Here is a 16,279-nt window from a genome sequence, read left to right as displayed (position 1 = left end):
TAGTGAACTCCAGGCTGGCCATAGCAGCGTAGTAAGACCCTGTCTCAAACAACAACAACAAAACAGAGAAGTTACTTTGCCTTATCTTTGCTTTACATCTGTCCTTTGCTTTATATGCCTTTTTGAAGAAGGCAATTGTGTATTTTTGTGTTGTCTTTCTTCCTTCTCCAAGTCTGTTCTCTTCACCGTTGCTGTTATGTTACTGGCTCTGTTTTGTTGTGTAGTTTCTCTGTCCTGGTGTTTCTTTTAGTCACATTCTATTTTTGGTTGCTTCTTCATGTGGCTTTTTTCTCTATAGTGTTATTTTTCTCTTCATTTTTTTTTCTGAGCTCTACCAGCTTGTTTTTCATTTCCTTCTGTTATTGTATAATCTCTTCTTTGAACCTTTGTTTTTCTTCTTTGAGCTGTTTTTTTTTTTTTTAAAGAAGGTCACATTTCCTATGGTTGCTTTGAGTCTTTGGAGAACTATTTATCTGAAGTCTTCCTGTGTTTCTTTGAGTAGTTGTTCTTGTGTTATATGCTCCTAATTTATTTACCCTTTTCTCTTATAAAGTTTTCCTCAATTGTGTCCCAAGATGCAGCATTGGCTGTTTTCTCATTACTGTCTACGTTGAATTAGGGAAGGCTCACTGGAAATGAAGGTTGTACTTCCCACAAGCTGGTCCTCTGTGCTCTCTTTCCCACGTCTGATCTCAGTTTCTTCTGTGGCAGGGCTTGTTTTACATTAGTTGTTGTCACTGAAGAGTAGGGTGGTGGCAAGTTCAGCACTGTTCTCGGTGTATTGATGAGGAAATGCCCCCCATTCTTCATCTCCTGTGGTGATCCTGGAAGACTTGTATGAACAGCATATAAGACGTAGCACCTGGAGTTCCCCTGGTCAGTCTGCCCTAACTTTCCATGGAAGCAAACTGTGGTACTTTTGCTCCCTTGTGGCTTATCCACACAACTGAATTTCACCCATCTGATAACAATATCAATAAAATCATTGCATCTGTTGTTCACTGTATGTGTCTTGGGGAAATTTGATTGCTGATAGGGGCCTAGAAAGACATGGGGTAGTTTCTGCCACATCCCCTCATTTAATATTTGCAGATGGGGCTGGAGAGATGGCTCAGGGGTTAAGAGCACTGACTGCTCTTCCAGAGGACCTGGGTTCAATTTCCAGCGCCCACATGGCAGCTCACAACTGTCTGTAACTCCAGTTGCAGGGGATCTGACACCTTCACACCAATGCATATAAAATAAATTTAAAAAAAATATTTGCAGATGTACTTGATGTTTATTTCTGGAGTTTTGATAGTGTCCTTGCTTCAGAGGTAGTGAAATCACAAATCTGTGCTGATTTCTTATCTAGTGTATACGGAAATGTGGTCCCTTTTTTTCTCAGTCCTGTAGAGTCTTTCTTATTAGACCTCTCTACTATTAGTAGGGAGGAAAGAAGACAAGCTTCCATGTAAACTGGATTATGATTTCCTTTTGTGCAAAGACAACTTTTCCAGGCACTGTTGTTTCAGGTTTCTTCCTCTGCCCCCAGATCCCATCAAAGTAGAGCTTAGGTGCATGTGCCAGGGGCATTGGAACAGTGGTCAGAGCCAAATCAAGATGATGATGGTGGGGCAGAGAGCCTTCCAAGTCTGTGCTGCTGGGCTGTGGACCATCAGCTGTTGAGTAGCAACTCATGGTCTCATTTGAGCTTTTCTGGTGCTGTGACTGCATGGAAAAGACTTCTCCTGCTACAGTCCCTGCTGTGTGTCTGCAGCCATGGAATCTCCTGTGTCATGTGGTCCTCACCTGTCTTAGACCTGACTGATCTACTAAGACATGTAGAAACTTCTAGATTCCTATCATGGAAGTGGACTCACTTCTTTAGTCAACTTCTCTGGCTGTGTCCTCAAGCTTGGATCCTTTTAGTGTAGCCAGTACTTGACAGGAATATTTCAGCAAGTCTTTGTTCACTGTTGTCTCTTTATCTGTCCCCAAGGGTCCAATAGAAAGACAATGGAACACTGACATCTAATTTTACAGAGTGGGTGTGCAGTTTGGTTGACAGTGGGGGATTGTTAGCCATGCATCTTGGATCTGCTTTAGGCAACTTGTGCAGGTGTGTATAGGCCTAGAACCATGCAGGTTTCTTCCTTCCCCAAAGTCCATTGGCCACTGAGCCATGGGGGGGGGGGCGCGGCGGCGGTGGCGGGGTAAAGGGAGAAGCAGCATCAAGCAGGGTCTTATCCAGTCTGTGAATAGAATGGAGATAGCCCTCTAGGAGATGACTTAAGCTTTATTTGAATATAGAGAATATATAGGATTGGGGTGGTAGATGGGGACTCACCTGATTTGCATTAAATAGCACGCTTCTGTCATAAAGCTCCTAGTATAAGTCTTAGCTATCATATGTGGAAGCACAGTGCTATAGTAATGTTCCTAGCACAGTATCTAATTGCCATATGGGCAGCAGGGGAAGCTTCTACAGAGAACTGCATCCCGGGTCACACTAGAGATAGTCAGGCACTGGGCCTAGATAGAATCAGTCTCCAGATAAGGTCAGGTAGAGAACAGGGCACCTTCTGCCAGGGGGTCTGGGGCGGGGGGTAGGGTTGGTTCTCATTCATGTTGCCAAGCTCTGAGAGCTGCCAGGCTGTGGTAGACCGTAGCCTCTGACCAAAAGGGCCCCCCAGCAGCATAGTAGTGTTGTTTGCAGCCTATCTCTTATACCGGAATTAGGAAAAACCTTTGGTGAGTGTTTTAAGTTAACCTTGACTTTTTTTCCTTTCAACTGCTTTTATGTTACTTACTTAGAAATTAAAAATGCCTCTCTAATTGTATCTGTGATTTGAAAAATTACGGCCTTTTTGTTTTTGATGATAATTTGGTAAAAATTATTGGGCTGCACATGGTGTTGCTTGCCTTTAATCTCAGCATTTGGGAGGCAGGCGAATCTCTGCGAGTTCAAGGCCAACCTGATCTACAAAATGTGTTCCAGGACAGCCAGAGCTACACAGAGAATCCCTGTCTCAAAAAAACAAACAATATTTTTTTTTTTAATGATTGTAAACTGTATGGTAGAACTTTTCAAAGTTTGAATAGACTGGCTGCTCAGCACCAGAGAGGCTTGCCTAATTAAGGTGTGTGTTTAATTAAGATAACAATGCTTAATCCATCATTAAAATTAGCACTGAGAAAGTTCTTCCTTGGTCCTTGGAGAGGACATTATATGCAAGCCCTGTTGTGTGGGTTGCAAAGTGTCACTGGAATTTATATGCATTACTGTTTAATTGCAGTAAATGTAGCATGTCCAGCTAGGTTTTGAGTTAGAAGGCTGTTTGTTACTTACTGGAAATCACTTGAAGCCTCAGTACCCAGAGGCAGCTGTTCACAGGTCCTTCACCTCTCCCCAGAGATGGCTGGGAAGACTCTGTTGTTGGACCCTGTCTTTCATGGCTGCAGCAGTAAACATGACAGGTTGTTTGGAAGCCATCTGTTAAAATGGCTGCTGCTTTGCATGCAGCAGTGAACTTGAGATCAGTTTCCTGTCTTTCTTCGTGGTAACAGTCTTATTTGGTGTCACAACAGGTGGAAGTTGATGGGTCGAAACTAAATGTGACCAGTACGTGGAACCTGGCATCACCCTTACTGTCTGTCAACGTTGATGGCACGCAGAGGACTGTGCAGGTATGTTCACATGATTTACTTAGAAGGCTTCAAGTTCAAAATCTTTATCGATCCCCATGTGGCTAATTCTGACATAATAAGGAAAAGCTTTATTTTATTCATTGTATATTTTTTGTAGTTGTAAAAGTTTTTTTATTGTTCTACTTTTACTAGAGGACTTTGGGCTATATCTTAATTTCAGAGAACATTTTCTTTTCTTTTCTTTTCTTTTTTTTTTTTCAGAGAACCTCACAAAGCCATTGCATTATATTTTGCTGGAAATAAATCTCACAGGCTTTTTAAAAAATTACTGGATGAGAAGTCATCTTTTTCATTGCAGGTTTTTAGTTATAAACCAGGGCTTGCATAGATTACCTTCTTTTTATGCAGTTGAAATTAGGCAGTTTTAGGTTAGCAGAAACATGACTATGCAGGTTGACTTTCCATAGCTTATGCCTTAGAAAGTTAGTATTGTAATTTGAGGAAGCTCTCCTCCCCACCCCCTCAATGCACAGTGTCTTCCTCTGAGCAGGTGCCTTGAAGCCAAAAAGTGGTTAGAATGTTCTTTGTAATCATTGGCCTCCATTTAAAGTAGAAAACCATGGAAGGAACTAAACCTGCCACATACTGAGTCCAAAGGCTCCTGGAAAACCAAACACTAAACAAAAGCCAAGGGAAAATGTGGTTATGATACATGAAGAACTTTAAATCCTCATAGCATCAAATGCTGGTTCTTTAACTCAATTTTACATAGAAAACCAAAGAATCACACCTGTTTTGTGCCTCATCCATGCCTGTCTCTACTTACAGAGACTGATGGTCTGAGGACGCAGACTCAGTAGTAGATATCTGATGACGGAATAGTTTCCAAGCTGGGCTCAATTGGTGTGTTATCTCTATGGGTCTAAGAATACTTGAACTCTCAGTATTGATGTTTCGGCTTCTCCCCGTATAATATTTTTCTTCTGTATCCTAACTCTTTGCCTCATTTTATTTCTAACTTTATAAATTATGAGATGAAACTCTTTGAGACCCTTGAAAGATATCACTACACACTTTCACACTACTTAAATCCATTTGTTGGGTGGGGCTTAGGGATGTGGCTCAGTGGCAGAGTGCTTGTCTAGCATGGACAGCACCCTGAGTTTGATCCTTAGTGTTGCATCAAACCAAGTGTGGTTGTGCACTCCTGTAGTCCTGGCACTGGGGAAATGGACGAGGGAAGCTCAGAAACTCAAGGTCCTCTTTAGCTATGTAGACTTGGATAACAGCCTGAGGTCCTGTGTAAACAAGCAAGCGTACAACCACAAACAAACAGATGAATAATAAATATATCTATTATTGTATCTTCAAAATGGTTGTTTTGTTGTACCTATGGTCAGTCGCATATTCTTTGTTGGAATATGGTTATGGTTTGGGTCATATGAGTTTGATTGTTATGTGTTTAGGTACATAGTGTGACCCTCAGTGGTGAGAAGACAGCAGCAGTTTTATACATGTTTTCCTGTCCTGGTACTTTCAACATCCTCCCTGGTGTCTCTGCTGATAGTTATCTTGCCAGCTATTTGACATGTAGAACTTTATTGGTGAAATTATTAAGGCCACTCCATGTAGTTAAAAGGGAGGCTTATTTTGTGAGGTAACTTACAAGTGAAGGGATAGGTTACAGGGTCTGGGAAAGGTGTAGCGCAGTCCAGTGGCGGTGTTCTCTGGAGAACTCTGCTTGGTTTACCTCCAGTGTCCAGGGTCCAGGAACCAAGAGATCAGGCACATTTGGATCTCGGGTCTTCAGGGTCCTCTCTCGGCCCCACCTTGTAGGCGTGACTGTTACTGAAGCCTCAATGGGGGTTGAAACTTCCAGATCAAAGCTGGAATGACTACCCACTACATCTCCCCCTTTTGTCTAAATAAAAAGGTTCTAACCTATTGCAATACTATATACAAAGGAATGGTTATCAAATATTGTCCAGGAGTAATGAGGGATAATGACCTAGATAAGATGGAACTACAATATCAAGCAAGAAACACATACTAAAATCCAGAGAAGTATAGAGCATAGGTAAATGGCATGTTATAAAGACCATTCTAAAAGGTATCCTAGCCTAAAGAATCTGAATCTAATACTTAATATGTTCTATCTAAGATATTATATATATACACTAAGTTGTAACTATAACTGCTAGTCTTCAATCCCATCAAAGACCTGAGAAGGAATATAATGGTACCTAAGAAATGGAAGATGGATGCAAGCAACTTTTGAGAATCTTGCAAGAGTAGACCGAGACAGCTGGCAGCCTGGACAGTCACCTAATGTTTCTCAGCATTGTTGGTGCATTCAAATTGGCTACAGGCCTAGAGTATCTGACAGACCACTTTCAGAAGCAGGAATTCTGAAATACCATCTTACTCTGTCTTGGCAGAGTTCAGAAGTCACTTTTCCTTGTGTCCCGCTTGTCCAGAAGGACAGTGCTCGTTTTGTCAGCAGTTGAGGCAAGGGCAGTTCTTTGCCCAGTAGGCCATTTTGTGCCAAGAAGACAAACTTCCAAATGGAAATGTCTTAGAAGCCCAACATTCTCTCTGGATCAAATTGGTGCTGCCAGGAGCAATTGTGTCTCATGTCAACAGAATTCTAAGTTATTTAAATGCCATATTCTCTAGGTCTGTGAAGTGTTTGAAGATTACCTGTCCATCTGACGTATGCATCTGTAAATCTGGATAACCTAACTAACGTAACTATAGAGATGACAAGCATAGGTGACTATAAATCTATAAGTCTTATCTACCAAAATAACCTAAGGACTAAGGCTTCATGTAAACAAGGTAAACAGTCTATAAGCAAATGTACGGTAAAGGACAATGACTTCAAAATTGTGACAGTACACAAGATATTTATAACAGAAATAGGAATGTATAGTTCAATATGCAATATGGCAATAATCTTAAATATATATCAATATACAGTATAACTTAAACAGAAGTAGAACATATATACAGTATGACAGATATAAATTTACATTTGTATCAATATACAAATATTTCAAATAAGAGTAGAAATATATGTACATTATAACAAATATAGTTCTGTATTTGTATCAATATGTAAATTATCTGAAACAGGAATATAAAGATAGTTTACATTTGTATCAACATATAAGAATCCATAACGGGGGGGGGGGGCTGGAGAGATGGCTCAAAGGTTAAGAGCACTGACTGCTCTTCCAGAGGTCCTGAGTTCAATTCCCAGCAACCACATGGTGGCTCATAACCATCTGTAATGAGATCTGGCATCCTTTTCTGGTCTGCAGGCATACATGCAGGCAGAACACTGTATACATAATAAATAAATTAAATCTTAAAAAAAACGTATCCACAACAGTACAAATTATCTAAGGCTGCTATTTTACTAAATTTGTTTACTAGTATATATAATAATCTACCATAATATCTTATACCTATCCATTCCATTTTTGGCTACCTACTATAGAACTTCAGCTAGACATGTATTTAGAATAATCACCATTTTCTCTAGAAAATCCATTTTTTCTGGATGATGTTCAGTATAATTTTATTTTTCATTTTGTAAGTTCTTTGCTGCAAAGAGCATCTACAATACCTGGAGTATATGAACCCACTGAAGCATCCTCTGGACTTGTTGAGAGAATTGTGGGATCAAGCTAGTGCTTTCTTACTAGATGTAAACTCTCTCAGAAACATAAGTGGTATATTGGCAAAAATATCAGTTGCTAAAATCAAGATAAGACTTTTTTTCCTTATGAACAGGAATGATTTTTATGGACTTTTTGTGGAGTTGGGCTTCAGAGCTGACTTGACAGACTACCACATGGTCCTTGTGGAATGAGTGTGAGTGATAAGTGATAATTATGAATCATGAACGCGCTCATGTTGCCATAGGTATCATTTGACGCTTAATGCTTATAGTAAGTGTTTTAATCTTCATAACATGGACAGTAGATGGTCTCCTTGCTTCTTTTTATCAGTGGGACCCCGAGGGTCAGAGAAAGTAAGTGACTTACTTGAGGTCATCTGGCTAGTAGGATGTAGAGCAGGGATGTAAACCCACACACTTGCTGTAGGGCTTCCAGTGTAGGAGGCTGAGCCAGCTGTGTGACCCACTGTGCTCGGTTTCTTGCCAGAGTTGCTCAAGTCACATTTTCCTGTCATTCGTGTTTTCAACTAGTGCTGCTTTCAAACTCCAGCGTGTAGAAGAACTGTTGGGGTGACGTGTTAAATTCAGGCCATGGGTGCACCTGCAGACATAGGTCTAGATTCCATTTGTATTTCTAGCAGGTTCTTAAGTGATGTTCAGGAGGCTGGCCTGGGAGCCACATTAAAAGAGCGGCTTCATATGTGTGCCACCACTAGTAAGCTGAAAGGGGTGAGTAGTGAGGGAGGAGCCAAATCTGACACAGCCTTCTTAGTTCTGTGGACTCTGCTCTGGCAATAAGCCAATAGGGTCCACGGGGAAGTGATATCATTGGTAAACTTCATGGGCACGCTATTACTCTCCATTTTCTTTAAAGACCAACTGTATCTGCTATGTGCAGTCACGTGGCTAAGGAATTTTATATGCGGTCACCATCCTTCAGTTGATCTGAAGGTGCTGCTCTCACTTGACTTGGAACCTGCTGTCTTGCCAAATACCTGACAGTGAGGCTGGATGGCTGGATGGACAGAGGGCAGGTCAGTGGGTGGATATGCAGTTTTCTTGGGTTCCAGAATTCCTGAAGTAAGTCTGCCTTAGCTGTACTTTGATCCTGAGATTTAGATTTCTCTTCTCCAAAACCTTCCCCTAGTAACGGTGTTCATGAGACAGCTGCCTTGGGTGTTTTGTGGGTGCTGTCTAGTTCTTGACCTTCCATATTGGTAGAAACCACACTGTAAAGACAGCCAGACAGGTAGAGCTCTGCAGATGCAGACCACCATGGTTCCTGTGATAGCAAAGGCAACAAGGGCTCATAGGACCCACCCAAAGATACTCCTTGCAAATGGAAGCAACTCTGGGCAGCACTTAAGCTGTTTCAGGCCAGGTACCCCCTTCTAATGGGCATAGATCTGGAGAGCAGCAAAAGTCTGCCTCCATCTGTCCCTCTCCTCTCTCAGAGGCTTGTGCACACCATGGCCTCCCTCTCACTAGCTTGGTGCTCATTACTCATTGCTCAGAGACAGCTGCTCTGCGAGGCCCAGGTTCTGCCGTATGCACCAAGCTGCTGCTACAGCTTTTTCTCTTCTGACTTAAGGATCATATGTTTACAAAGAACCCTAGTCACTGTTGACGAGCACCAGTCTATATGATAGGAGTGATTTAAAGAACCAGAAATGTAGGCATTGAAAACTGTTGAGAAAAATTAAAGGTCCTCCCTCACTGCCTCAAGTAATTATTTTTCCTATTTATCTGACAAGTCAGTTTTCTTCAAATACCATCATTTGTAGAAAATAAAATCACAGTGTTTATGATTTATTTGCTCTTTCATACTATGTATTTGCTAGTGTTTCCCTCTAGATTTAGGTCTGTTAATATGACATTTACTAAAGAAGTGCTACTGGGGTGACCTGGGAAATCCTGTCACTCTCATGTGCTTTGTGACAAGATGCATTTAGATATCCAAATCACCTACTTTACAACTCAGCATAAAACAGGCCTTCACAGTAGAAAAGGAATGTGAGCCTCATATAAAATTGTTTATTTTTCCTCCTTCTTTTTGCATTTGTATATTATTATGAGCTATATTTTTAAGGTAAAAAAGTGAAATTAATTTTAATGTATTCTATATAAATATACTTGTATATTCTAGAATATATGCAAGAGAATTTCAGTATAAAATTGATGTGACCCTAGGAACCACATAGATGTCTGGCATGTGTGCTAGGCATACCATCTTAAACCAGACTACCAAAACAATGAAGTTATATTTTACAGAAATATATATTATATCACTATAGTTTATTTAAAGATTTATTTATTATATTTTGTATAAGTGTTTGCCTTTCCTTGTATATGTGTGTGTGTGTGTGTGTGTGTGTGTGTGTATGTATGTATGTATGTATGTATATCAGTTGCATGCCCAATATATACAGAGGCCAGAAGAAGCCATACGTTCCCCAGGAACTGGAGTTACTGACTATTGTGAGCTGCAATGTAGGCACTGGGGACTGAACCTGGGTCCTCTGCAAGAACTACAAGTGTTCTTGGCCACTGAGCCATCTTTCCAGCCCTTACAGTTTTAAAATTACAATAAAATTGATTGAAGTAAAATAAAATTGAAATTGTAATTCCTCAATCATTTGAAGAAGCCCCATGTGATTAGTCTGGTTGTTGGCTGAGACAACTTCCCTGTTAAACGCTTTATAACGCAGAGAGTGTTTCAGATCAAATCATACAGTGGTTTTTATTTTGTTTCAGTGTCTCCTCCATGTGTCAACCGTGATTTTGATACCTAACATTTAAAAATTAACTGGGTTAAGGGGCTGGTAAAGTGCTTGCATTGCAAGCCCAGGACCGAATTCTGTTCCCAGCACCCATGGAAACTGCCAGTCGTGGAGGAGCATGCTTGCTACCCTAGCTCGGGGAATCAGAGGCAGGAGGATCCCTACCCTTGCTAGCCAGCCAGCCTAGCCTAATGGGCAAGTTCCAGGTCAGTTAGAAGCCCTATCTCACAAAACAAGGTAGAAGGTGCCTACCTTGCTTAGGAATGATACCTGAGGTTGATTTTGACCTCATACACAAGTATGCACACATGAACATGCACATTCATACACTGGTATAACCATTTGAGCATGTAATATCACCCCTACCTCCTCCAAATTAATTAGATTAACAGAATTAATGAAGAATAAATAAATGAGTTGAGTTCATTTTAAAGCAAAAGATGGGTTTCCCATCTAGATAAAACCAATTTTTTCAATTTTAAGAAGCTTACCAAAAACCAGAGCTTTTCCTACAAGATGGAATGATTTCCTATCCATAGGACTGAAGTGAGAAAGAAAACGGAAGATGTGCTGTGTCTTCCGTGTTGAGTTCACTTTCTGTCTCCTTCCTATGTGCTAGAACCTCTGTAGAGAGGGGCATGCTGAATTAACAGAACTTTTCATTGTCATCATCAGTGTTATTGCCATGCCTGTGTCCCTTTCCTGTGAAGTAATTCTTTTGTAACCTTTGAAAGAGGCTCTTCAAATTGTCTTTGACTGACTCAAAAAGTTTTCCATTTCTTATAGTGTAATTTGCCTGCTGGATTCGCTGTTTCTTGTTAGCAGTTCACAGGCTAGATTTTCATTTTGTGTAGTCACGTTGTCAGACATTCTCAGGCAGAGCCAGCTGACTGCTTCTGGCCTGCTTCTTTGTGTGGCATGATTTCTTCTACCCACCTGCTCACAGCAGGCTGTCTTCAGACCTGAAGAGTGGCTAAACACTTGTGAAAGTATCTGAAGATCCCGCTAAGGTCTAACTGTTTCTGCATTGTGTAAAGGGAGCTATTCACCATGTACTTTTGAAGACTGGTTTTTCCTTTCTCTTATTCTCACTTAAATGTTTTCAAGAGAAAATAAATTTATTGTAAGTGGTTTTAAAGAGCAGACTGCAGCACTCATGCATTCTGCGTTGAGTAAGTCATTGTTATGTAACTAGGTGGAACTAATTTTCCATGCTAAGCAGATAAATTTGGAATAGGGTCACATAAATCTCATGCCATTTACTGCAAAATAACAGATTGAATGGATTATTTGTGAACTAATTGGAGTATTAAATAAATTTTATAACATGATAACTTAAAGTGCTTAGTAAGCCTGGGTAATGTAGACTATTACTCAAGCACGGAATATGAAGACCAATTATGCTACAGGCTGTATGCACTTTCTATGATATATTTACAAGTATATATCTACACAGAAATTGAATAAACTTTTAGAAATATCTGCAACATCCTGGTGGTAGCTGAAAAAAAATTAAGTTTTCTATTTTAGAAAGATGAAAATAAATGTTTTCCTTGTCAATGTTTTAGATTAAAATGCCTCTCACAAGATCTGAAAACAAACTTTAATTTCAATCCTAATTCTTGTGTATTCATGCTGAAGTTAATTTTTGTGTTCACCTGTGTGTGTGTGTGTGTGTGTGTGTGTGTGTCTGTGCATGCACACATGCATGTATATACATGCTGGGGATTGAACACTCTATCACTGAGCTCTATTCCCTGCCCCTAACATTAATTTTTTAATTGGAAAGTTAAGTGATTGGGCTCACAGTTTTGCTTATATTTGCAAGCACATGCTCATGCATAGAAAAAAAAAGAATCTGCTTCATAACATGTTTTCAGCCTTAAAATAAATGTTTTCCCTGTTTTTAAGATGTTGCTCCTCACCCCCACCCCTCTTAGAAGTAATTAGCTGTTATTTTGTACTGTATGCATGTGATTATTCCGGAGTCACCAAATGTAATATGAACCCATGTATTTAGTTGTGTCAGATATATAAATATATAACAGAATAAGCAGGGGTTAGTGTTTTTTTCCTAAAGAAGTAGGAAATGAAAGAGTAATTATTAACCATCTCCTTTTCACTTTCCTGAAAACATCAATTACGGTTACACATCTTAAGAACAAGCTCGCCAGCAGAACAGAAATAACTGCTTTCACCATGTTTCAAAAAATTTAATCACAGTTTAACAGCTGGGATGAATGTATGGCTGTAATTTAAGGCATTAACTCCGAGGCAGGGCTACCTGCTTTGGACAGCAGTCCCAGGAGCCAAGTGCATCCTGGTCTTAGCAATGGCTTTTATAATTTGGAAATGTTCATTAATTTAACAGAGCAGGAAAATAGCTTTCTGAATCTCACTCCTCTATCCATGTGCATACCTTTCTTTTCCTTTACTGTTAACTGAGAGAGGAAGAGAGTTCCAAAGGGTGTGGGTACCACCTGTGTAGACGAGGGAGCGAGAAGAGCAGCTGCGCTGGGCACCGAAGACAAAGCTGAGGCTAACAGAGATACTGCTGGGAATCAGGGAGGGAGGCACAGACACTCCCTCATCCCCCTCCTCCACGGTACCCGGGATGGTTTTATCCTAGTAAGGTATTTTGGGAATGCTTATTTTATTGTTTTGTATTGTGTTGTTGCTTTCCTGAGTAGGTAGATTTGCTAATTTTGTATTTGTTGAAGTTGTTTTATGAACAGAATCTTTTAAAGTTTTCATTCTGAAGAAATGAAAAAGCGTACATGTTAGAGTAGACTCAATATAAGGAAAGAAGGACATTTTTTTATCTGGCTTTTAAATACCATTTTAAACTTGAAAAGGAGGCATTTGAAATAGGTAAAAGGTAGCTATGTTTTAGGAACATCTTACTTCTTACTGAAGTTTTGCTAGCTTCTCAGCTGTGGCCCAGGCAGTTTACACACAAACTTGTCCCAAGTCAAAGTCATTAGACCACAGTTAGCATTTAAATAATAAACTATAGCAAGTGGTTTTCATTTTGTTTTGTTTTGATTTCGATTTTTTAAGGACACGGTTTCTCTGTGTGACAGCCCTGGCTGTCCTGCAACTCACTTTGTAGACCAGGCTGGCCTTGAATTCACCTGTCTCTGCCTCCCTAGTGCTGGGATTAAAGGTGTACACTATCATACCTGGGTACAAACTGGTTTTTAATATCTAAAATTGTTTATGTTTAACTGATAGATCATGATTGCCTGTGTCTCAGGGCACTTTGTACTGTCCCACAACATGTTACATTGTGTAATGATCAGCCAGGATAGTTCAGTTTAGCCAGCTTCTCAAACAGTTGTCCTTTCTTTCAGAGAACATTGCAAAAGAACATGCCAAGCTTGTTTTCACATTCTTGGGCTATCAAAAGATTAGAATAAAAAGCAAATTATAGTTTCCCAGTAGACGTGCAAAGGAAAGCACATATTGTAGATCCACTGCCTGCTGCAGCCTGGGGTCTCCATCTAAACTTCAGCTGAAATGATACTGGCAGTGTGGGATCGTGACGGAGTGAGTCTCCAGAAGTAGCTCAGGTCAGTCTCTGAATGCCTTTCACACAGTGAGCTCTGCGGTTCACGTCACATGGGCGCCAGTGTTGGCGACACCTGTCTGTAATAAGATATTTTCAGAGATGGAATGCCCGAACTTCAGTGTAGATGAAATGCTTATGATTTTAGTAAAGATGGATCTTAACAGGTAAAGGTTCCCATGTGATTTTTGATGAGGAACATTTTGTGAACCAATTCAAACTGTCCTTTAAAAAAATAGCCATTCTCAGTGTGATAACTGACATATCATGACTTATCATCTATACTCCAGGGCAGGCTCCAGGCCCAGGAGTAGTCAGCCAGCACAGACTGGACTCGATGTGTTGAGGGGGTGGTGGTAAAGAAAGGGGAGGGAGGGAGAGAGGAAGGAAGAGTAAGAATCATGTTGGGTGGGTAGGGAGGTGGGGAAGGCTCTGGAAGGAGTTGGGAATGGACAAAATGCATTATATGAAATCTCAAAGAATTAATAAAAGTATTATTTAATAATCTGTTGCTGATAGTGGTAAACCAGCATTATAAAATTGTGCTTGGTTATTTATTATATTTTGATTTGTCCCCAAAAAGAGAGTATTTGCTCAAAAAGAAATTTGTTTATTCTAGAAGTAGTTATATAGTGTCCTCATTGTTGTCCCTGGTCTCTTAAAGCACAAAATACTAACTCCTTGACCCAAGACAGACAGAAGTTGCTGAAGGCTGAATTAGACAAAGACAATAGCAGTAGGGACAAGTGAAACAATTTGGTGGATATTGTGGGTGGGGCATCAGAGATTGGCAGATGCATTACTGCATGCCAAGAAATTACAGAATTAAGGATTTAATGTTGATTGTGATACTTAGAGGACAGCTGTGGTGGATCAGGTCTATGGAAGGCAGGTCAAGAATTCTGTCTGGACTCTCCATGTTTGAGAGTTGCTTTAGATATGTAAGAGTTAGTATGAGTAATTGACTGTGTCCTGAACTGGAGCTGAAAACAGAAATTTGGAAGCCATGCACAGTAGCATGGGTCTGTCACATGTAAACCATAAAGTGGAATGAGTGTAGTGCTCCTTCCTATAATCCCAGCATTGACAGACCAAGGCAGGAAGATGCATGACTTCAAGGGCAGCCAGCCTATAGAGTTAGTTGCTGTTTTTTTTTTTTTTTTTAAAAAAAGGGAAAATATTTATCTTAGACCTTATGATTAACTCACCATGGGTTGAAGATCTTGAAACTCTAAAGATATGCAAAGGGGAGAAGCCCAAGCTCTTATCTGTTTCACCAAGGAGGTTGGGATAGTCTGAAGTAGTAGAAGTGTTCTGTGTGTCATCATAGTGTTTCTGCAGTCATACACAACCATCAGAAGACATTGGATTCTAGGCTATATGTGGAATGAGACCAAGAAAGCTCCAAGGGAGTGGGAGAAAAACTCGAAGCCTTTGGTGGCCTTGAAGTCGGTCAAGGAGACCTTTGGGTATGGGATTCAACCGTTCTTTAGAGTATTGATTAATAAGGTGTAGACAAAAATGGATCTAAGATGTGGGAAGATATAAATTGTAGATTATCTCACCATATGTCTTAAGGCAGTAGTAGTTATGTCTATTTGTTCATGATTTTGTTTTTTGTTTACTTTGATTTGGCCTTTATTTCTGAAATAATTATTTCTTGTATTTTAAAGTATTCCTTGAGTTTTGTCTCCTTTTTAGGAGATAATATATTTCATTTTGGGATTATGATTTTTATCTGGCATTTTTGTCATGGTATCATTTTTTGTGAGGTTATTTTTCTATGCTTTCTTCTCTTTTATAAGTTTATATGGATCATGAGCATGACACTTTTCTGTTCATTTTTACTTGAAATTAGGCTCTTTGTTGTCCGTTTTTGACATTTAGAAATGACATATTATTCCTGTGACTTTTTGACACAGACTAGTACAGAAGAAAATGTAAGCACAGCTGGGAAAATCCATCATCTAGTGACAATGGAGTGCATGGACTGGCTCTCTCGTACTGCTCTTGAGCCTTAGCTATATCAAAGTTGGCATGCTGATGCATTGTGCACTCATGTTCTCCTTGTTCTCAGTTACTCCTTCCCAACTTTTTGATGGCTACACTTCTAAGTTCAGTAGCCAAACTTCTACTTTTGGACAACCTGTCCAAAATGCTGATTCAGGGCTGTGTTGCTTGCTTTTGTCTTTCATAACCTGGAATATCTGAAGCATTCTTACTGAGGACTGACATTGTGTTTCCATGTCTACACCATTGTCTTGTATTGGCATTAAGGAGAAAGCCCAAGATTCATGCTTCTGGTCCATATAGATAGAACTCTCCATCTAAAGAATGATCATATATTAGCCTGTTGGAGGTGCCACATCCCATACAGAAGGAGCATATACTTGTTAATATCCTGTACTTTAGTTCCCTTGCTTCCACAAAACAAAGATCATCTTTCAAACTTGCAAATGGAAGATGATTCTAGTGGTGTTGCAATTGGTCCTCTAGCCCATTCCTTCCCATTCCTGTGTATCTTCAACTGCAGACCATGTTATAAGCAGAGCTATATAACAGGGTTATAGAGCTGAGAATGTGGCTTAAGGAGAGAGAGAGAGGTGGGGGGAGAGG

General features: G+C 40.0%; 1 protein-coding gene across 1 annotated transcript in view; it reads left to right on the top strand.

Moving 5' to 3' along the window:
* Pcca (propionyl-CoA carboxylase subunit alpha) overlaps positions 1–16,279 on the top strand; it is a 359,306-nt gene that overhangs the window by 255,092 nt on the left and 87,935 nt on the right. Inside the window, exon 20 of the mRNA XM_028868277.2 lies at positions 3,571–3,669. Within this exon, the coding sequence (XP_028724110.1) occupies positions 3,571–3,669 (99 nt within the window). The remainder of the gene's footprint in view (positions 1–3,570; positions 3,670–16,279) is intronic.

Source organism: Peromyscus leucopus, chromosome 9, assembly GCF_004664715.2.
Source record: "Peromyscus leucopus breed LL Stock chromosome 9, UCI_PerLeu_2.1, whole genome shotgun sequence".
Classification (NCBI taxonomy): domain Eukaryota; kingdom Metazoa; phylum Chordata; class Mammalia; order Rodentia; family Cricetidae; genus Peromyscus; species Peromyscus leucopus.
The sequence above is the reverse complement of the archived record's forward strand: the minus strand, read 5'-3'. Positions and strand labels throughout refer to the sequence as shown.